Raw genomic sequence first — 23,647 nt, 5'->3', positions numbered from 1 at the left:
GTGATCTATTCTGCTAACTTGTGCCTTTTTACTCCCATTGAAAGTAACAAATGCCATTTTGCTCCTATTTTAGGGGAGCCTAATCTGTTCAGAAACCTATTGGTTTAATATTGAAGTGTGTTTGTGTATAATATTAAGTTGCCTCCTAGTGAATGTTTTCTAAATTATTGTGTAATAAATCAATAAGTGTTTTACCAAGAAATCTTGAGTGTAAGCGTCCACTTGAACCACGGTGATTGTAAGACCTCGGAGTAACCTCTTGTACTGCTCACATTCCCTCTTGAGATAAGCCTGGCTGCTCAGCTCGCTACCACAAAACTGTGTAGTACAGACTTATACCAAAGGTTGGTTTTGCTTACACCTGTAGTCCTAATTGTATGTGGTGGTCCCAGAGGGTACTGCAATCAATTCTGCCTAACAATGGGTGAGCGATATGACCTGGGCAAACGACAAGGAGATATACTCCAGCCTGCTGCCCCTAACCAGCCGACCGAGAGATATATGGAGAGGATTCCGTCAGTACTTGATCAATAAAGGAGATGGTGGAGGGGACAGTAATGTAGTACTGTGAAAGTTGACATACCTTGTTACTGATTACTCCCTATCGAAATGATTCCTGTACACTGCATTATTTGACTGTACAAATATGTGATGCATCTCTGTGCAAAGTTAAATAGTTTTTTTTTTAAAAAAACATGCTGATGTCCCCATTATCAGCATTTTCAAGAATATCGTCCCAGACTAAGCAGTACAGTCTTGGTCCTATGACCGGGCCTAAAGCCAGATTGATGTGTATCTAAGATACTATTAGCTTCCAGATAGTCTTGAAGCTGCATAGTAACAACCTTCTCAAGTATCTCAGGTGGACATAGTAACCCAGCAATCGGACAATAATTAGCCAAAATCTTACTTATGGTCCAAGCGAGTGGCATAAGGTATGACTTTAATTCTTCTGGCACATGGCCATAGTTCAGGGAAGCATTTACGAACCTTTGAATAGGCTTGCTTAAAACCTCTGCATCTTTGACTAAATGAGCTGTAATGGGATCATATATCAAACTAATTGGTTTAAGTGCCCCTAGAGGTTTCTCAATAGTGCCCCTATCCACTGGAGTAAAATTAATCTCGGGAGTCCTGAGCCTTTTCCTTGGGAACCAAGTTAGCATTAATTGAGCCAAGCATCATAGAGGACTAGGCATAAATATTTTCTCTAATCTGGTCCGTTTTATTAGCAAAGAACTCATTCAACTCATTTGCCAATAGTTGGCTGGGATACAAACATGTATTTATACAATCCGGATTTGTGAAATTCCTAATACATTATAAAAGTTCCCTAGGTCTGTTTGCTGCCACATTTATATAATTCTGTACAATTCGTGCTTTAGCCTGCATTATCTCGGCTTTATAGTGTTTTAGGGCTATCTAAACCTTCAAACAATCTTCAGCCGTTTAAGTGAAGCGCCATTTCTTTTCAGTTTTTCGATAATTACTTTGGCAGTGTTTCAATTCTTTAGTGAACCATGGATTCCCTCTCCTTATCGTACCTACAATCTTCTTCATAGGTGCCATGCCTCTGCTACATCTGTCATGTCCGTAGGCATATTAAGCAAATACTCATCAGATATTACATCCAGATCGTTTTTCCAACGTCGGGATTCTATATTACCAAATCCTTTTTTAGTGATTGTATTGGCCGTCAAACTCGAGTGAACTGGACCATATAATGGTCAGACCAACTAACCTGTTGTATTTCTGCCTCCTTAAGTTTAAACCCTAAGAACACTACTGGGTCCAAACAATGTCCATTGGTATGAGTTGGAAGACCAGAAAACTAGAGATCATATGAATCTATACTATCCATCAAGTGTGCACAGTCCGTATTTTCCGACTTATTGCACCATATGTTCAGGTCACCCAGAATTAAAATACTTGTGTAATTAAGGGCCTCAACCACTAGATATGTATCCAGCATATTTAAAAAGGCTGAGGCTTCCCCGGGCGGTCTGTAACACTGAATAATCATAAAGAATTCATTCGACAAAAATTGATATGTATACATCTGTATTTGTGACACATTGTCCCAATCCAGGGTAAATGTGTTTTGGAACATAATGCCTACCCTATGAATCATATAAATGCCACCTCTTCTAGTCCCTCTATTACACCATTTTATTTGCTAATTATCAGGTACCAAGCAAATGAGATTGGCACGAGGCAGTGAACCATGTCTCTGTAAGGATCAAGATATCAATATCACAGGCAGTAATATAATCATTAATTGCAGCCACATTTTGTATAGCTGATTTCACATTAATCAGTGCTACTCTATATGTTGACACCTTTGCCATATCTACGAATTTCTTATCTTGTCCAGAGCACGGAGTGATAAGAAGCCCTGGCCCTGTTTCTACATTAGAGCAAAAGCTCTTGTGAACATTTATGAATCATACTGCACGAGACCAAAGAAAAACAGCACAACACAAATCCCAGCAACTAGTACTCATGATCGTAACTACTTACCAGACCATAAAAAAACAGCATTTCGGGCGTATCCACGTACAGCCATGGACCGCCACAGACCGGCTAAACGAAGTCGCACCAGCGCTTTCGCAGCCACTGGGAATTGAATACCCACAAAAACTACAAAACGCTTGGGAGCTGTATTGCAAAAGAAAGCCTTCAGTCACCTAGCAGTACAGTGTTCTAGAATACACTGCAATAGGTTTGTTTACTCTACGAAGCAATTCAAACAATGGATTCACTAAAAATCTCTTGCAATAACAATGGTACCGAATTTACTAAATAGTAAAATCAATTTCAATATATAAAAAACACACAAATGAGCAAGCATCAAGTAAAAAATGCCTTTAGAATAAATCTGATTGTGTCAACTATTAAAATGTGTAGCACAAAGCACGGTAGTCAAGTGAATCTTAAGGAGAAAAATCTTTCCTCCAACCTTCCCAAAGGAAAACTATTTTTCACAGGTGGGATATATTCAAGGGTTTTCCTGTCCATAAGGATGGTATTTCAAACACCTATAACCCTCAAACGAGCAGAGGAACAGTCAGAATTCAAGGGATGGAACACAAAAGCACAGTGCAGGTCTCAGAGTACACAAGATTTTGGTTGTTGAAAAACCAAATAGATTTTTGTAACCAAATAAGGTGCAAAACATTGAGCTTAACAAAACATGTAAACTCAATGTGAACATAAACATGAATTATAATCGCCAATATAGAGACACGTTAACTGGTGCAAAAATATAGAGTAAGCAAAACCCAACCCAAAAGAACCAAAGCAAGCGGAAAGAAAAGATCACCAAAAAAGTACCAACATGGGGTCTGCGCACTAAATCAATTAATCGTGTACAAGAAAGAAAACCGATCATCAACCGGAACAGAGGATACACCTTAGGCCACACGTGTGTGTTGATCTACTGTTAGGCACGATTGTATGCAGTACCCTTTGGGAACACTAAAACAACCCTGACTACAGATAATAGGAAACCCAACCTTTGGTATAAGCTTTTACTACACAGTTTTGGTAGCGTGTTGATTAGCCAAGCTTATCTCAAGAGGGGTCAAAGTGAGCTGTAGGGGGGTTACACAGAGATTCACAGTGACAAGTGTTCAAAAAAACTCTTACACACAAGGTTTCTTGAATAAACAATGATTAATTTATTTAAGTCAGTTAGAATAAAACTTCCTTAGAAGGGAGCAATTTAATAGTAACACAAATACACTTCAATACTGAGCACACTTAGTTTCTAAATCACTAAAGACCCTTTAGGGATCACCCACAGACACAACCTACACCCTTAGGTGACTTAATAGCTAGGGTGCTGGGGGCATTAATATCTTACTGTTGGCATTTAGAACACTTTTAGAAGTTGGTAAAAGTAAAAGGTGATTAGAACAAACAAGAGACCACAAATATTCTTAAGCAGGCAAATACTTTTGGATCCCCTAAGCAGAGTCATTCAGTATAATAGGCTTAGCGAAAGTCAATGGGCAAAACTCTTATATAGGATGAAGCACCTCTGGTAGGTAAGTAGAAAAAGTCTTTGCCCAATGTTTTAGAAGTCTTTGAAGAAAGGAAGAATCAAATGTTGGGCCACAAGCTGTTTAGACTTGAGTAGTAGAAGATGCAAGCAACTCTACAGCAAGTGGTAAATTCTTTGACTTTTTACAGTACCTTTGTATTGAAGAACAAGTGTAGCAGATGACTTTGGTTCCTGAGCAGCTCTGCAGATCTCACTGTTCCTGGGCCTCAGTCATGGGGACAAGAGGGACTTCTTCTCGGGACTCCTGCACTGCAAAGGGATGGTCACCACTCGCAACCGGCAATCTTCAAATCAGTGGCTGTTTGGTGTTTCAGCTTCTCGCGTCTACTGCAAATAGCAACACTGCGGTTCCTGGCTGTCGAGATGGGCTTTCCTTGCTTCTGGGGTCCCGCACTCTGTTGAGGGGGCTCAGACTCGGTCAGTCCTGCTTCCTGGGAGTCCGGAGGATATTCCTGGACCTCTAGGCCAGCTTAAAAGCAACACACAATCTGGTGTTCCTTTTCCTGGCTATACGGTTTCCAGCAGCAACTCTGTGGAAATTCAATGAGCTCCGAGAAGGATGCCCAGATGGCTTACTTTGGAGTCGATTGGTCCCACCAACTCAAGGGGAGAAGTCGTCCTTGCAGGGGCTTCTCTGTCGATTCGAATTTGGAGTTTGAGCACAGCAGCAGGGCTTCACCGGTCAAACCAACAATCCAGGAGTTGCAGCAGGCGTCCTCTTCAAGTTCTTCTTCGGTTCCTTCATCCAGTGGTCGACTCTGCCTTCCAATCCAAAAGACTCACCTTTTATTCAGTTCTCTCCCATTCATTCCACCCTAGCTGTCAGTTACCCAGCAGGGTGGCTGTCCTTGCCGGACAGTCAGCCGGCCAATCACTACAAAGTGCATTTGGGTCTCCTGGGAGTCTAAGCACAGGGTGTTTCGGGCACCTCCCTCACTTCCTGCCCACCCCAGACACCCTGGAGCCAGAGGCGGCCTTCAGTCCTGAAGCCCGCCAAAGGCAAAGCGAATAATGAGACCAAACCTGGTTTGGCATGCAGAGTAAATCTCAAGAAGGACCTTTCCACAAAGAAATGGCTAAAAAAGAAGACCGGGGCCATGTTGACAAAAATGGCACCGTTGGGTGCTTTACTGCAGCTTCGAACGCAGCCCGCGGTAAATGCACACCACAGTAATTGCAACGAAACCACTGCCACCAGCCATTCAGTGAGGAAAGGGTAACATAAAATTGTTACATGAGAAGCTAGACAAAGGGGATACTAGATAACCCCTCCAGCACCCTATTGTAAGATAGCGTGTGCTGGGTTCAGAAGGTTACAAATGCAAGTAAAGTCAATTTCACTTTACTGCTCTGGGAAACAATAGTTTATCCCAGAGAAGGTTTTTAAGACTTCCCCTGTGCCACTGCACTACAGGTGCTGTATGACACAATGTAACAGATGATGCCTATGGAGTTTGTCAGGCTCCATAACCAAAATAAACACAAAGCTCAGAAATCACATTAAAATGCACGAGTGGGAAAAACTCACTACCTCCGGGTTTAAAGAAATCAAGTCCTAAAAATCCCGCAAAGTTGCTGGGGGTCTCTAAGGTAGAGGGAATTAGAACATTTCAGAGCATTCTCCCTAAGACCCAGCAACAACAAAAAAAGGTGTGTAAAATGCAACATCTAATTTAACCCATAATCTAAAAACAAAACGAAATGTGTGTTACAAAATAAAAATCGAATTCCAACTCTAGTTTCGACGTGAATGACCAAACATGTTTCCAATGGCTGAGCCTTCCTCGGGGAAAGAAAGAGGGGATAAAAACACACTTAGGCGGGAGTTCAACTCCTGTTGGAGATACAAAATGCATACACAAGGATTGAAACAGACATTCACAATATGGCAACCAATGATAAATCACAATCTAAACAAATTATACTTTATTTGTTAAAGTATTCTTAAAATGACTTCTCTTTTCCTCAAAAGGTATGTACCAATGCTGCTCGAACAAGACTTGGTACCCAAGTTCAAACCATGGGGAGTCTGAATGCAGTTAACCAGTTAACCAGACATAAAAAGGAAATCTTCACAATTTGAACATGGACATGCTCGCAGCTGGCCGGAACGAGATGTCAACAAAGGTATGGGGAACATCCCATTTGGGCTACAAGTGCAGCCAGTAAAGACATCAATATTTTACCTCAATTCTACACTTTACCTCCAATCCGATCTGGTAACCCCCACAGGGCCGATCCTATGGCAGAGCCAATTTATTCTGACTGTGGAAAAGTGGGAAGCGTAGAGACAAGTTAGAAACCCGGCATCGCTGGGAGAGCGTGTCTGGATTGGCATTGAAGTAGAGGACTTCTGCAGGCGCAAAACCGCACACATACGGTAACTCCTCCCAGTCTCTCCTTACGTCGTTTATAAATACTGGGAATTCTGTAAACTGCGGCAGGTCAGCAAAGTGTGTACACCCACCAGCTGGCCATCTGGTATGTGCAGGACACACGACTCGAAAGGGTCACATAACTCTAAACCCATTGAAGAGAAACTAGAGCTGCCATTTTAGACCATGCAACACATAGCAGTACTATTGTAACCTAAGAATGTGCATAGTCAAACTAAGATAAGCTAATGTCAATGAAAAAGAAAAAACGCAGTGGCCATCTCCTGCTAAGAATGAAAGAACAGCCGTTGCCAAGCATGGAATAGTATTGTTTAAAACACGCCCGTGTAAATTGGCGTATAGAAGGCCTTACACGAGGACAGAAATGACTGGGGGGTACCCTCTGCATGCATAGGCCAACCTTCAAAAAAGCCAAAAATGCTATCAAGAAAGGTAAAAGAGGGTGGGGACCCCCTGGCCCTCAAACCCTCCAGAGGCATCCTCAGGTGAACCACCAACTCTCCATGTAAAGGCCTTTTCTGACATGGATGCACGGGCCGGGCCAAGCCTGGCGGCCCCCATTGGATCGACTTGAGACATTCAGAGAACGTAGTGTGTTGGATTGACCAATATAAGTTTATGGCTGACATAAGCACACTTCACGCAATCTCATTGTTGAGCAGATCTACATGAGATTTAAGCCGGAAAATGTATTTTTGCTCTCGTTTGAACAGCCTATTGGATGTACTGAAGCACTGGGCATCAGGGAAAACCTTGTCAATGGCCATCCACTGTAGATCGTGCTCAGTGTGGTTCAAGGCCTGGTAATGCTGGACTAATGGAGCTATTGCCCCCGTTCTAATTCAGGATCAGTTTTCTCCAATTCTCGTACACACTAACCTATCTGTCATGCCTACATAGATTTTCGGACAGGGGCATTTGATGATATAGGCAGTGTTACAATTTGTATATGATTTTAGTGTCCAGGTCACATGTTTGAAACAAAATACTTCACTTGTCAAGCATGTTTCACATGTAGCACAGGACCCGCATGGAAAATGTCCCATGACCGGTTGATTTTACAGATTCCAGCGAACATTCAAAGTATTCGTTCTCCCTGGGTATGGTGTTAGTCGGGAATGTACCAACTGGTCCTTGGTGTTGCATGCCTGCTTCAAGGCCAACAAAGGTGGTTTAGAAACAGCCTGTGCTGCATACATAATGCCAGTGTTTTTAAATATCAAACTCCTGAGCCTGGCCGTGTCAGGTGAAAAAAATGTAATGCATGCCAATCTATCAGCACTGGAGAATTTTTGCCGATTCTAAAGCAAAATCTTGCATGCCGTAATGGCGGCACATTTTGCTGAATTTAATAGTTTAAACTGACAACTCCTGTTCTCCAGTCTGGATATTAAGTCATTAGCATGAAGAGTCAAGTCATCCTTATAGGTATAATTACGTCTTATCCTCAGAAGTTGGCTGTATGGTAAGTTTTGCCATAGAGCTTGCAGATGTTGGCTACTAAGTATTTCGGTTGGTTTCTTTACAACTCATTTATTTCTTAAGAGTTCGTTGACTGCCCAGCAATGTCAACCACTGGATGAAGCAGGGAAATCTAGCAGAAACACTGCTGCCTAGCTGTGAGTCAGTCTACATCCCGCTGAACACAAAAGAGAGAAATGGTCCCAATGCCAATTACTTGGGAAGGGACATGAGTTACTCACGGCACTGGTGAGGAGTCACCTGAAACTAAAGCAAAGTCACCTTCGACAGACTTGTCAAAAGTATTGGGTAAAGTGAACTGCCACACTACTACCAACAATGGCAACCGAACCGCCAAAAAATCCATCACAGATCATAGTATAGTTTCATTGTGCAGCTTTCCCTCCACTGACATCAGTGGAGGCCCCAACATTTTGCTACTGTGCTTCCTGTCCTAACCTTAGAAGTTAGCACCTTTCTGCTTTACTTTCCTTTTTTAGCACATCTATTTTTGCTGTACTGGTCAGTTCCTAAGGTCACGTTGTTAGGGAGAATTCTCTGTTAAGGCTAGTGAGTCCCCTAGCAGCTTTGCTGGCTTTTTGGGGATTATTTTTTTCTCCTGCTAAGAGTGAGACTTTTTTTTCTCCCACTCTTAGACATGATTTGAGATATCCTTTGACTTTGTAATGTGTTTAATGGGCTATGGGGTCTTTTACTCCATAGGGTTTCATGTGGTTTTAGGTAAGTGTGTTACACAGCACCCACAGCGCAGTAACACAGGGGTGTCATAGAGACCCCCAAACATAGACTCCATACCCTGGGACTGACTACTGTCTCCCAGGGCATGTAAAGTCACCATTGACTTTACTAGTCTTAAATTGGGAACAGAACCAGTACAAACCATCATATTGTGGAAGTACTGGTGGGGGTAATTAGATTGCCCCTGGGTCTGTTTTTCAAGGGGGCACTGTGAAGTCCCCCCTCGTCGAGTTTCTGGCTGGTGGCAGTGGTTACCACGCAAAATATTCCACCGGAATATTTCCTATGGGATTTTCCCATTCATTTTAAACGCACCACTTTTGGTGCAATGTTAAAGATACCGCCAGGTTATTTATTTAATATTTATTCCCTGGTTGGGTCTTTTTGCCAGAACTCTTTTTAAAATGGCGTTTGTGTTCGCCTCTGTAACTCCAGCCCAAGTCGAGCCCTTTGTTCCACTTTTTGGTGGGCTTCTCCACAGAAGCCTCCAAAAGTGGTGCCACTCTGTCTGGGTCTACAGGATGTGTCGGAGGGGGGTTTAGGCACCCTGGACTGAGTTGCCTCGGCAACTCAAGTCGCACTCTTGTATGATTGGCCCAGTGGTGAGCCGCCCGGCTCACCACTTAGCATGTTTGAGTGACAGCTAGGACTGATGAATGGGGGTTTTCTGCATAAAAGCAGGGCTTTGGGGACTGGAACTTCAGAAGTCGCCACAGGACCAAAGAATCCGAAGAGGGAGAAGCTGAGCCGACCTGCAACGACGACACCACCGGTGGAGCCCTGCTGAACTGTCACCACTTTTCCAGACGACCGAGGAGATCTTCATTCCGAAGAGTCTTCTTCCTTTTACTGGTGGGGATAACCAGCTTGCCCGCCTTTTCGCCTTCCCGGATCATCTCGTGGCCGCCTTGCCTGTGCCAAGCACCCCGGCAACCGGGATACCACGATTTACCACTACCGCGAATAAAAGGGTAGTACCTTTTAACCGGAGAACTCCACGGCTGGTTTCTTCCCTGGCAGTGCAACAACCTTCAGCTTTCCTCAATGTCGAGATCTTCTCTTCCTCTGGACGACGCCGCGACTTGCACCCGCTGCCAGGAACAACTGCCATTTTAAAGGTACTGTGTCCGCCTAGCCTCCCTTGCAACGGTCTGTACGGGGTGTCTATTAAATCCTCCACTTACTACCTGGGCTGACCCTAGGCTGGCTAACTGAACTTTTCTGAGCTGAACTAATTTTTGAACACTCTGCAAGACTTTTTCAAGCCTCTTAAACTGTGTGATCTTGGGCGTATTGGTGCTCTGCTCTCTCTAAGAGGGAGCCTGGCCTCTAAACGTTTTGCTCACAAGTAGACTTTGACTTTCCTGTCTTGCTGGGTGCTTCTAAAGTATTAGTGTTGTGTGCTTTTCTAATTTCTGCCTTTTCCCTCCCTTTTTTTGATAACTTATTGGAGTGCCATCTTCAGTTAAGCGCTCACCTCTGTCTGAAAATAAGTGGTGTTAACTAAGACTTGTCTAATAAGGAATAAGGGATGTACATATATTAATGGTGCCTGTTTTGAACTTGCTTACAATAATAGTGCTGGAGTGTTCCTATAAGTGTGTCTTTAAATAAATAATTATATACTTTGATACCAAAGCTCTGGTCAGTGTTTGCTTGTGCTACTGTATTTTGGTACCTATCTTGTATACTCTATATACTGTCTAACTCTTCTTGAGAGAAGTCTGGCTGCTCAGCCACAGCTACCAGGTAAATCTGGGTGGTACAGACTGCTACCAATTGGGTTGACTGCCAACACCTGTAGTCCTAAGCCTTTTTCAGTGGCCCCTAAGGGAACTGCACAGGTTTCTGCCTAACACACGTGTAGAGTGGGATCCAATCTGCCTTTATGAAATTTCTTGATTTTTAGGATGTACACGTCACCCTAACGTGAAATGCTTTAGGGCTACTTTGTATCCCTTCTTTTTCTTTTAGTAAAATGTTTGTTAATTTCATGATGTGTCAAGGCAGGCATGGTGGCAAAAGATATTTTTCAACTGTGTTTTTAGTTTGTCACACATGCACTTTTGCATTTTACCACATGAATGGCATTTTGAGTACCATATGGTTGAAATGACCATGCTACATGCTTTTCGCCCTGCCCCTTGACCATTTTGTCCTTTGACCTTCCCGCTTTCTCAGGTCACCAAGCCGAGCAGTACCATGCATCTGGCTGAATGTGGGGGCTTGGACTGTCTGTTCACAACCCACACACTGGCCAGGGAGATGTCTGTTGCTGGGTAAATGTGGGGAAAAGCTGTCCACGACTGGTGAGCCATTGCCAGTTTGAATGGTGCAGATCCTTCCCACTGGAGGGTTGGGAGGACCCTGGCTGAAATCTAGGATAAAAGGAGGACTGCTGCAGCCACTCTTCAAATAGTCGTTGGAGCCAAGACTAATAAGGGTTGCGGATGGCCAGTGAAGACTTCCTGAATTGCTTCAGTCCCGGTGAAGCTCTGTTCCTGTAAACCAATCTTCTGAAGAACCTTGTTGGTGCTTCAAACCATGGGCTGGTGGGACCAACCAGTCCAGACCTTGGCACGTGAATCCTGTCTTCGGAGTTCCTATGGCAGTCCCGTGCGCTGACTAGCTCCATCCAGTGCCTCTGCTGTGCACCAGTTGCAGTTTGAGTTTCACGTTGGAACTCTGCAAGACTTCAGCTTGTGGGATAAGAACAATTCTCCTGCAGTTACTTCTCAAAGTAGGGTCTTCCAGGAGCGGTTTCTTTGTGCTCGCCAAGTCACCTGCCACCACGAGTGTGGTAAATGTCACTGCCGCACACTTTAGTTTCCTATGGGTATTTAGTGGTCGTGGGACTACCGGTGGTCTACCTTTCGGGTGTGCCTGGGTCATTCAGATGTCCAGCATTAGCAACAGTCTCACAAGAGTTCAGAACCGCCACTTAGCTGGATGCAACCCAGTTGCCAAAAGGGACCACTTTATCTGCCACTCATGTACTCCATGAGAAGTGGGCCCAGCAAATCTAGGAACCTTGGGGTGGTTCCTAGGTGAAGAATAAGGGGGACCACACTGTATAGCAGTTTTCACCACCCTTCCATCACAGGATATATGGGGGAAAATCCCTGATCATATCTCTGCCTTGCCTCGTTGTGATTGGTGAAGATCTGTGCAAGGAATTGCCCCCTGGGCTTCCCATAGTGTGATGGGATGGGAGAGTACCTCTAATCTTTGGTTCTTACCTTTGTTTCTGCATCCTTGGAACATTTTACCTACCGGCTGGCTTTGCCAAAACAGGTTTCTCCACTTACAAGGGCTAATGACTCCCTGCAAATGTGTACTTGTGACTCTTAAGGGCACTGGGCCTACTCACTTTACCAAGGAAGGATTTTGAAGTGCTAGGGGCTTTAATTTATATGGCAAGGTAGTAGTGTTTCCTTGACTGTTTCCAATGCTTTAATATATTTGTATCTGAACCTCTGACTTGTTTTACTTTATTATTAGACAGTTTGCTTATGTTCTTAAATTAATTATGTTGACTGTTCTAAAAGTAGAGTATTGGTGCTCTCTAGTAAGAACCGCCATGGTAAATGTATATATATGTGTTGTGAGAAACCAGAGGGTGTTCTCACTCCTATTCCCCATTTATCCTCTTCACAGGTGGACAGGGAAAGGCCATCGTTCTTGGATCCCGAACCTGGGGGTGGACAAGCAAAGGAGGATCACCTGGGTGGAGGGTCTGTGGGTAGTCGGATACCCTTGGGAAGAGACGTGGGGTGCCCTTGAGACATGGGGTGCCCTTGAGAGAGACGTGGGGTGCCCTTGAGAAAGACGTGGGGTGCCCTTTTTCTACTAATGACCAACCATTCCCCAGTCTTAAAGGGGTAATATAAATGATCTCTCCTGAATTACTCATATATAACTCGTAAAAGTACTGAGACAAGGAAGAGGCAACCGGGAGTAATGAAGTGGCAACCGGAAATAATGAAAACGTTGCTTTTCCACACTGGTACTGGGACAAAGAGGTCTGATAAGTATAGTAGAGGTCAGGCATGTCCCCTTAATGGGAGTCAGGCAGGCTAATTTAAAACTTGCACCTGCAGCCTGTTAAGTGGCTGTTGGTGTATAAAAAAACCAAATCAAATGAGAGAGAAAGGAAGCAGTGACAGAAGCAAGAGGAGAGGTCAGGAGGAACAACGGGGAGCTGTTTGTGTGGAGCACACCTATGGTTCAGGAAAGAGCGGCCCGGGAGCTGGGGCTCTGTGGAACCGAAGGAGACTGGAAAAGGGAGTCATGCGGGAAGGCTGCCCTGTTTTCTATTGCTCAAAGAGCGCTCTCTCTTGGGGGCAGAAGCTGACCCAGGAGTGCTTGAGGGGCAGGAGGTGGAGCCCTGAGGCAACACCCAGAAGGCCAGGAGATCTGCGCTGCAGGAACTCGCATCGAAGCTACCGGTGAGTATCTAAGCAAACAGAAATGTGGTGTGCCAGTGTTTGAAGTTACACGCAAGGTTATTTTAAAATCGGAGTGGTCATGTGAATGAGACACGGTGTCGAAGGTCTCCTATCCGAATCCTTGTAAACCAGCAAACAGAACTTATTAATCCTTAAACAAGTGAGAATACTTTATTACAGATTATTACAGAGTGGTCATGTGGAAATGAAAGCACGTGGTCGAAAGTCTCCAAAAGGTGGGCGCAATTAAAAGCAAACTACAAAGGCATATTACACTGGAGCGAATAGAAGTTGACAGAGTGCCATACATGAAAACCTCTTTTTTATTTTTATTGATTCAGTTGTTGAAACAACTTTTCTATATAATACAAACACAAAATACATTTGTGAAGGATTACAAAACAAAATATAATACATAAAATCATTAAATCAATTAATCTCATAAATAGCAACATTATTAAAGCAAGACTAAAAATTCAAATTGCACATCAACGTATTATAAATTAATCAATATGAAATTAATCCAACATTAGTATAGTATAATACCAATCAATGGAATTATATTAAATTGTTTCATCATCCTTGTCATCATTGTTTAGTTTCATCACATTGACAAGATCTAGTGCTGTACATCCTCTGCTTCATCCAGCTTTAGAACCAACAAAAATGTTACAATCGCTAATCTCATTGATGTTGTCTGAGCATTATAGATAGTTTTCCAAAACCTTTTTCAAATGTTACCAATCGAAAACCAGAAATAAAATGTGCAAAATACTTTTAACGCCACCAATTGAGAGCAATTAGTACTCAAGTGCATCAGAGACTCGGATTCAGCAAAGTTTTTACAAAAGCGGCAGATGTTACCACTAGTCTCAATTATGTTCCAGTTAGCCAAGACTTCTTTCGAGTGCCAGATGTTTAACCTGAATCGGAAAAATAAATCGCAATGCCGTGCAGAAGGAAATTGGTTGACATACGATTCAGGCGTCTAAGTGATGTGTATACCTTTAAATGTTTTTTCGTCAGGCCCTCTGTTCGTGCATTAATCCAGTCCCATCCCCACATTTTTTTTGGGCTTAATGGGGTTATGGATCAAGATGTTATGATTCACATCAGCTACGAGCAAAAAGTCTTGCACTTGAGATCGCCATGTACTCATGTGTTTATGATCAGTTGTGTCTTTGTATTTGGATAATGCATCAAGCAGTGTACCCTTTTTGGTGTTCATTATTTACTTCCTATAGAGAGCACATAGCTTACACATATACATTGTATATAGGGATACCAGGCCTATCTTGGACCTTAAGATGCACATGGAAACACAGTTTGGTAATCTCAGCAATTTCTTCCAAAAGGAGCCTTCAATGGTGGTCCAGAACACCGGTCCATGCCAGTTCTGGGTTTCTGCACCATATATGGTAGAAGGAGCTGCTTTCTGAATATAAAATGTCAGAGCTGGAGTTAAGGAGAACTTGCCGTATCTCTGATTTATTAGCATTGCTTGAGCTGCTGCCATTTTAATTTTTTTTTACCAGATCACAATAATATGGGGCTTCTGAAAGTTGGTCAATGAAAATCAATTCGAGGTATTTATACTGGCGGACTAATTCCAAAAGTTCTCCCTTTATAGTCAATTTTAATCTATTTCTTTTTTTTGTGTAGTAGCAAAAATAACCTTGGATTTTGAATGGTTAATGATCAATTTATTCAATCGAACATACTTATGTAGTTTATCAAGCAGGGCTTGCAAATCCTGTGGCTTTATCACCAACAGAATCAAATCACTGGCGTAGAAAAGCCACAGGTTTGCGTGCTGTGCCATACAAGGTGGATCCGGGATGACCTGCAGGAAACCTTCACTGACATCTGACATAAAAAAGTTAAATAATGACTATGCCAAGAGGCAACCTTGCTTCAAACCTCTACTACTAGTTTTAATTGGAGTTGACAATTTGCCATCAAGCGTTAATCTTATTTGAATTGTGGTGTTTGAATGCAGTAATAAAGATATTGAGGGCATCCAGCCTTAACCAGTTTGCAGTATAGAAGCTCTCTTGACACAGAATCAAACACAGTTTGAAAGTCTATAAATGCTGCATACAGGAGCGGTTTCTGCCCATCTTGATGTTTAATGTGTAGTATATGTAAATTGATCGCAGTCCCCAGACCGGGTATGAAACCAGATTGATGAGGGTCATGAATATTGTTTTGCTCAGCCCAGCTGTTAAATTCTAAGTACACACCGAGCAAATAGTTATCCCGGTGCATCCAATAGCGCCACTGGTCTATAGTTTGTGGTTTGGGTGCAATCACCTTTCTTTTAAATTGGCACAATATTAGATTTCTGCCAGTCCGGAGGAATGAGACCAGCATTGAGGTTTTGAAAAGAAATGACATGCAAAATCCTCGCCCATGCTTGCAGGTGGGCCTTAAACATACTGTTTGATAAACCATCAGGTCCCGGAGCTTGCGAAAGTGGATAATTTGGAGATGAATAAAAATATATCCTCTTCAGATATCTAAAAATGTACCTCTTGATTAGCAAGCATGGGTGAGGAATAGTTGGTCCATGGACTAGCAGCATAAAGGGAGCTATAGTACTGAATCCAAGTTGATTCTGGCACTGCGTTTATATGCGCTAAGGTCTGGGTTGTAGATGTCACCTTTTTCATGAGGCCCCATATATCAAGGCAGAGCTTTTAGATACTAGGAAGCGTAACATAGGTTGTGCATCATTGATAAGTAGATGAGCTTTTCTCACTTTTATCTAGTTATATTGATTTTTAAGTCTGCAAGTTTTGCACATTTTCATCTCAGTTGGTACATTTTTGAGGGCTCGAATATTAGCTCTTAGCCTAGATTTCGTCCTCTGCAAGTCAGCGTCACATGTAGGAGTATGTGGCATTATGGATTTTCTCTGCCTTTGGCCATGTGTCTTGAAAATCTGCATAGCTGCCAAATATTCCCCTTCTGCATATACAAGATCTGGGAGGAGTGCATTTGAAGGATATCTCACTCTCTGCATCAAAGCCTGAAGTTTGCCCGGCGCCCATCTAAATCGATTGCCATTGCTAGAGCGGGAGACTTGGAAATCATATTGATTCGGCTTTGTTAACTGCTGAATCAATGGGAGAGAGCACGAAAGTGTCAAAATATGATGGTCGCTAACAGATTGTGTGACAACTCTAAAGTAGTCCATTCTAGCAAATAAATTTCGATCAATATATATATAATCTATTAATTAAGTTTGAGACCCACTCTGCCATGTGTGAGGAGCTAAGCTCAACTATTGCGCCATCGGTCATTATGAGAATGCGATCTTGCATAAGCCTCGCCCAATGAAGCGCTGATTTTGACAAGGTCCTATTCTGTGGCAAAAGGCACTGAATATTTAAGTCACCTGCGACAATTGTATAGTCAGTTAAGGAGTCATTCGCAATAAGATCTAATGTGGCTTCTATGTCCTTCATAAATTGATCATCACTGATTGTAGCATAGTTACAGTACACGTTGACACAAGCAATAGCAAAAGAGGAAGATTTGATTTTAACTAATTGGATGTAAGGGCTCGGCGAGTCCCATGCTTGAAGCATATTTGCAGAAGATTTTATAACTACCAAAAGGTCTGCCCTCGACCTACCTCTGCTTGCTTTGGACGCTGTTAGGGAGAATTCTCAAAAATGTGCTAATTCCCTCTACCTTAGAGACCCTCCGCAACTATGCTGGATTTTGAGCACTTGATTTTTTTAACCTGGAGAGAGTGAGACCCTTTTTGTCCCACTCTCCCATGTATTTTAATATGATTTGGTACACTGTTTCTTTTGGTTGTGGAGCCTGACAAACTCCATAGGCATCACCTTTTACATTGTGTCACACAGCACCTTCAGTGCAGTGACACAGGGAAGTCTTTAAACCTTGGGAAATCTGAAATACCTTCTCTGGGATAAATTACTGTTTCTCAGAGCAGTAAAGTGAAATTGACTTTACTTGCATATGTAACTTTCTATACCCAGCACACACTATCTTATAATAGGGTGCTGGAGGGGTTACCTAGTATTCCATTTGTCTAGCTTCCTTCTCAGTTGACATTTTTGATGTTACCCTTTCCTCACTGAATGGCTGGTGGCAGTGGTTTACATTTAATGACCATCATGTGCATTTACCGAGGGCTGCCTTCGCAACTGCAGAAAAGCACCCAAGGGTGCAATTTTTGTCAAAATGGCCCAGGTCGTCTTTTTTTCACCATTTCTTTGTGGAAAGGTCCTTCTTGAGATTTACTCTGCGCGCCAAACCATGTTTGGTCCGTTTGTTCGATTTGCCTTTGGCGGGATTCACAAGGGTGTCTGGGGTGGGCAGGAAGTGAGGGAGGTGCCCGAGACTCCTTATGCTTAGTCTCCTAGGAGACCCAAATGCACTCTGTAGTGATTGGCCAGCTGACTGTCCGGCAAGGACAGCCACCCTGCTGGGTGACTGACAGCTAGGCTGGAATGAATGGGAGAGAACGGATTAAAAGGCGATGCTTTTGGATTGGAAGGCAGAGTCGACCACTGGACGATTTTTCTACTTATCTACAAAGAAGTGCTTCAGCTCATATAGACTTTTCCCAATGACTTTGGCCTAGCCTGTTTTCACTGAATGACCCTTATTGGGGGATCTGAAAGTATGTGCCTGCTTTAGAATATTTGTGGTCTCTTGTATGTCCCAATAACCTTTTCCTTTGACTTTCTCTGAATTGATTCTAAATACAACACTGATATATTAATGTCCCCAGCACCCTAGCTACTAAAGTCATCTGAGGGTGTAGGTTGTGTCTGTGGGCCATCCCAAAAGGGTATCTACTGATTTAGAAATTAGATTTAGAGTGTATAGTTTTTAAAGTGTATTGTGTTGCTTTTATATTGCTCCCTTCTGAAGAAGGCGTATTCTGACTAATAAATACATTAATAATTGTTTATTCAAGAAACCTGGACATGTTTATTTAAATACTTGTCACTGTGAATCTCTGTGCAAGTCCCCTACAGCTCACATTGACCCCTCTTGAGATAAGCCTGGCTGTGCAACACGCTACCAAACTGTGTAGTACAAGCTTATACCAAAGGTTGGGTTTCATATTACCTGTAGTCAGGGTTGTTGCAGTGCACCCAAAGGGTACTGCATACGGTCTTGCCTAACAGACGTCGGCAATAAAGAAATTACATGGTTGTCCCATAATGGAGGAGAAGTTAGCCACACCTCTTGTAACATGATTATGTCATAATCATTTAGTAAAGTTAGAGGACAAAGTTAAATGGGCATTGCGTCGAGTGTTCCAGGAGGCTAGCTTGAGGATGGCAAGGTTCTAAAAAATGGGTTAATTAGGATTAATTGCAAGTTTCAAAAGTGACACAACTCAAGAGGCAAACTGATTTGTATGTGAGCAAAATATCGCTAAATGAGATGTAATCCATTGTTTGCTCTGAATTGGCCGCAAAATGTGTTCTCTGTGATAGCCATTACTCATTATAGAGGCTGGCTGATGCAGTAACAGAAATCCCATATTATATAGATCCTCTCGCGCCAGCCAGATAGTATTTCTTATAACTCCAGATGTCATCCACAGTCTGACCACCGAAGTGTCATAATGATGGATGAACGCAATCTGTGATAACTCACTAGATATTATGTCCTGAAGCATGGGAATCTCTTCCAAAATGTTTAAGACAGACGTCCTGTTCAGGTCATAGATTGGAAAGTCACCACCTCCACACTGGAGGATGAGACTATGGTGAGGTGGCGGATTACAAGAGGTATGTTTCGGTTTATAAGTGTAGTTAGCATGATTGCAATTCAATTTTGATTCCAGTGCAGCGCGAACACTTGTGCGTTCAGATTGATTATTCTGCACTAGAATCATAGGTAGCATCAAGGGTTCCTTGTAATTTATTGGAGGATTGCTAGGTAAATTGAGAAAATGACCATGTATCACTTCCGAACATACTGGATTTTGTACTAGAGATTTTTCTACAGAGATTTGTTTGAATCGGAGGTACAGCTGAGATAGGATTAGATTCCGCAGCTTTTCAAATCTCCTATCAGGTTGTCTAGAGGAGCATAGGGGTAAATCACAGGCACTGCACTGGCCTTTTTGTCTATTTGCTTATTAGACAAGGTTATTTTCTTATTTCTCACGCTATTGCTTTGTTTTTTTTTATAGCTACCACTTAGGTTTTCTCCTAGAACGAAATCTAAAACAAGTCATTTTTCAATGAAAAACCAAAACCAAAGTCTAACCAATATATCTTTATTATCTTTATATTTTGAATAGCGCACTGAAAGAAAACCAGGATTTATGAAGATTCTAATGAAACAAAGCTTTATAATTTAAACGTGTACCAAGTCCAAAAAGGAAAGAACTTTAAAATTGCAAGCAAGCTTATATACATTGAATCTACAAATAAAGTGTTGAATCAAAAAAACCAATGCATATGGAACATTACAGTGAATAAAACTTTAAAAACGTCAGCGAACCAAATTTATAAGTGAATGGAACTATGGAAGTGAACTTCAAAAAGTGAAATAAAACAAACTTCCATTTTCAAACCAGACATTTTGTTACGCAAAGACTTGCCATATGCAGAGGTTGCAAGTGTGGTGCACAACATTGGGAATCTATATCAACAACACATTGGGAATACATCTTGGGGAAGGGAGTTTTGAACTACTTATTGACTGGAGGACGGAGCCTCAGGATATTTTGTGTCTTTGAACTGCGTTTTAGAACTTGGGGTAGGGAACCCAGAGTACTGGTTAATCCTATATTATTTTGGCAGTTTAGGACGATTTTACTGCGAACAAATGGTCGTAATGACCAAAAGTTCTAAAAATGCTACCACCAAAGGTTAGTACCTTTGGTGGTAGCATTGCAGGTAAGTATCATTTAAGAAAAGACTACTGGGGCTGAGGGAGTGTCCCCCGCAACACCCCGCTCACTATACTGTGTGGTTGACTCACATCACAGTATAGTGTGCGGGGGTTGCGGGGGACACCCCCTGTAACCCCCATAGTATGTGTGTTCGCATGAGAAAGGTGCAAACTTTTGGTAGTTCGCACCTTTCTCATGCGAACGTTCCGACCGTGGCCAAATCAGCCGCGGTCGGATCACTCGGATTCATTTTGGCACTAACGGAAATCCTGAAACCTTTCATAGAGCTACTTTACACTTGGGGAAGGAAGCTGAAGGAAAGCAGCGAGCAGAGCTCTGAACTTTATGCTGAACATTATTTTGTTGGTTGCTGACATCCCTACAATTCGTATAAGATTAGTTGTGAGGGCAAGTATAGATTTTGGACACAGATTCCAAAGTTGAACTTGTGGACTTTGACTTTCCTTAGTTTTGGTTTGGTAGGGAAATATGAGTTTTTTCATCAATAAATTAATAAAAATGTTAACTTTGAATCTGTTGTCTGTGTCTTACTCCAAAATGCCCTCACAGTGTATAATAGCGTGGTAATAATACTTCCCAGTTGGTTGTATTGCATAGGGTATATTCAGGCCTTACAAATAGTGCATTTTTGTACTCCTACCTCCAATTGTTTTTAATTGGAGTGCTCAATATGCATCTCATTATACCACTTCACCACTCCCACTATTCCTGAGGTCTAAGCTTACAGCTCAGCGAACTACCTTGATAGAATTTGGTTAGATGTAATTGTACTTTCACTGCTCACTATAAGCAGGGTGGCTTTCTAGAACCCACCAACATGGCAGATTCTGGAAATCTATATTAACAATACAATTTTTCTTTAGACCTTTCAAATTTGATATCTGCACTAGGCATACAGTTATTTTAAAACAGCAAAGCAGACTCTCCCTTTATAGAATATTGCCAATTACATTTTACAATCAGGACTGTCTTTTAGCCTGACTGACCTTAGGACATGTTTATATCCGAAATGGATCTGGGAACTCGTCAAATCCTCTGAGCTCCCGGGTGGGATGTGCAGTATAAGAGTAAACACACTCCAGTCTCGAGGATTTGGGAATAATATCTGTCTGTATGGAATAGGAGGATAAGAATATTAAATAGAAATACCAATATAGAGGTTATTCCAAATGTGGCATACACAGGTTTCCCCAGAAACTGAAAGCAAAAAATACAGATTCTGGCATGATAGTGAGAAGATGAGACAGCACGTGACTATTGCATTGATGATAGTGTAGTTTATTCGTGGAGCACTGATCATAGTGTAGTTTATTCCTGGACAGTTGGCTGTGAGAACGGTTGTCAAAGTAGTAGTTTTCTATTGCAGCTATTAAGGTGATCAACCAAAGACCTGTCCCCACTCTGAGGTAGTGGGGGGTTCCGGTATTGGGGTAATTCCACGAGGAGAAATTACCTGAATTGCAAGGGTTTTGGTAATTAAGGAGAAGCTGAATCAGGTCACGCTGAAAAAGGGAAACTGTCTCAGCGAGGAGAAGCATAATTTTGTCTATGAATACCTTTATTTTCTTTACTAAACCTACTTTAAGTTTAGGTGTGCATTAATTAGCACATTTCTGTCCTATTTTTTTTAAACGGAGACTGTGTATTGATATGATTCGTTAATTTGTATATTTGTGTTCCTAGTCTTAACTCTTCATTGAAAACGTGCAAGAAGGATTCCCAACACACCAAGTAACAAGTAGGAGGCTGGTAGAGTACAGTTCAAGCCATTGCTTTTCAATTATATACCTTAGCTGGACAAGTGACTGGGCGAAGTAACAAGGACCTGGACCGCTTTTTGCTTTGCTCCAAATTCTTTTCAAAAGCATTTTTCTGGGCACTGCTCATTTCATGCTGTCCATTACCTGTGAACTAAAAACAAAAACCTTATTGGTTAGGAGGGAGTCAATAAACAATCTTTGAACTTTAACTAATGTTCTACTTCACATGTATGCCAGTATTGCCATTTCCAGTTATCTTGTGTACGTCTAGTTAGGATCAAAGTCTTACAATGATTCAATGAGTTTCCTGACATTTTCCACTCCCCCTGGCACCCCCCCAAACCCCACATTAATATTTTTCCAGTCAGTCCTCTTGTCACGAGTCCTGTTATGAAATGTGTCTGCCGCCTCATTTTTAGGTCCCAGATATATTAACCATGATTTACATACAGGGTGTTTGCTCTGAGTTATCATGGCTGTACATACAAGAGTATGGCTGAGTAGTCCAGGCAACTCTTCAGAAGGTGAAGGATGGTATAGGAGGTAAAAACTTTTGATAACCAAAGGAAAGGCCACACTATATCTAAAAATACACATTCATCAAATGTTATGCAGAGTAATAATGACATTACAGGCAAGTAAAAGTGATTTGGAAACAGACGTGACCACACAAGATAATCAAAAGTTCAAAGAATGTCATAAAGGCCAAGTACAATTCTATTGAGGCTCACAAGCCCCTTAAACTACCATATGCCCAAACACTCAGTTAGTCTATGACCAAATAGAAGGACAATGGGCCATTATTATCCAATGGAGGTACGGTTAAGGTCTGGACATGCGGCTCCACAAAATAAAAGGGGCTCAAAGAAAACCTTGAGATGGATGGGTGAGCTGATCCCTCAAAAGATCCTGATCATGAAGTCTCCTCATTGTTTTAACAGAGGATTTACTTGTCGGGGTGTCCTAAACAGCCACTCAGACAGTGCACCTGTGGAGTCTGCCGATGGATTTCAGCAATAGCTTTATTCATACATATGTACACTATATACAGGTTCCAGTTACTTGCAAGCTATGTACAGGGAGACAGGGCTTGGGAAGAGACATACTTCAGACCACCCACTGGCCATCCCCTCACAGCTCTCTGATTCGACCCAACTGACACAGAACGTTTACACACAAACTCAGATCAACATTCCATCAGGCTGTCACTCACTCAGTAACATTCAATTTTATCAGGAAACCAGGTGGCCAGCAGACATGGAAGACAACTATATATCATAACACTCATCGGCACACTGATCTTGAAACTGCTTGAAACTGAAGAGAGGAGCTCGGACATCAGCAGATAGTAGTTGAGGATCCCGTTTGGATGGGCAAGTCTGCAACTGAAGATCATGGACCCAAAGGCGATTTAGGGTACTAAGAAGGGATGCAGTCGAAGAAATCATCTCAGAGTAGCACACATTCTCTTAATTACAGAAGCAGTGCAGAGAGAAGAAGTTCCTAGATAAGCAAGGTCAGCAATGAAGGGCACTGCAGAACAGGGACCCAAGAGATTAGGTAAAACTGAAGAGCCATCACATCAGCTTCAGATCAGTGACTGAACAATGGTGACTGCTAGGAAACATTTAACGTGTTACTGCTTTCTCTCCAATACACATCAAGGACTCATTCTCTTTGCAATAGTTTTGAACCTTTCCTGACTTTTTGAATTAGGTGAAGATTTTTGCTACCCCTATCTTTTTATGCTCTTCTGTTTTGGAGGCAATGATCAGATCCCCCCCCCCCCCCCCCCCAATGACCATCAGTGCAGGATAATTACTCCTGCACACAAC

The 23,647-nt window shown here is 42.3% G+C and overlaps 1 protein-coding gene across 2 annotated transcripts in view; it reads right to left on the bottom strand.

Annotated features, from left to right (window-relative positions):
• The window catches only part of SIN3B (SIN3 transcription regulator family member B), a 1,409,802-nt gene that overhangs the window by 1,063,248 nt on the left and 322,907 nt on the right, over window positions 1–23,647 (bottom strand). For both annotated transcript variants that reach the window (XM_069649207.1, XM_069649206.1), the window contains one exon: window positions 21,841–21,963. In XM_069649207.1, coding sequence (XP_069505308.1) covers window positions 21,841–21,963 — 123 coding nt within the window. The remainder of the gene's footprint in view (window positions 1–21,840; window positions 21,964–23,647) is intronic.

Source organism: Ambystoma mexicanum, chromosome 1p (genome assembly GCF_040938575.1).
Source record: "Ambystoma mexicanum isolate Mex_15411 chromosome 1p, UKY_AmexF1_1, whole genome shotgun sequence".
Taxonomy (NCBI): Eukaryota; Metazoa; Chordata; class Amphibia; order Caudata; family Ambystomatidae; genus Ambystoma; species Ambystoma mexicanum.
Note: the sequence above shows the minus strand (reverse complement) of the source record. Positions and strands in the feature narration are given on the sequence as shown.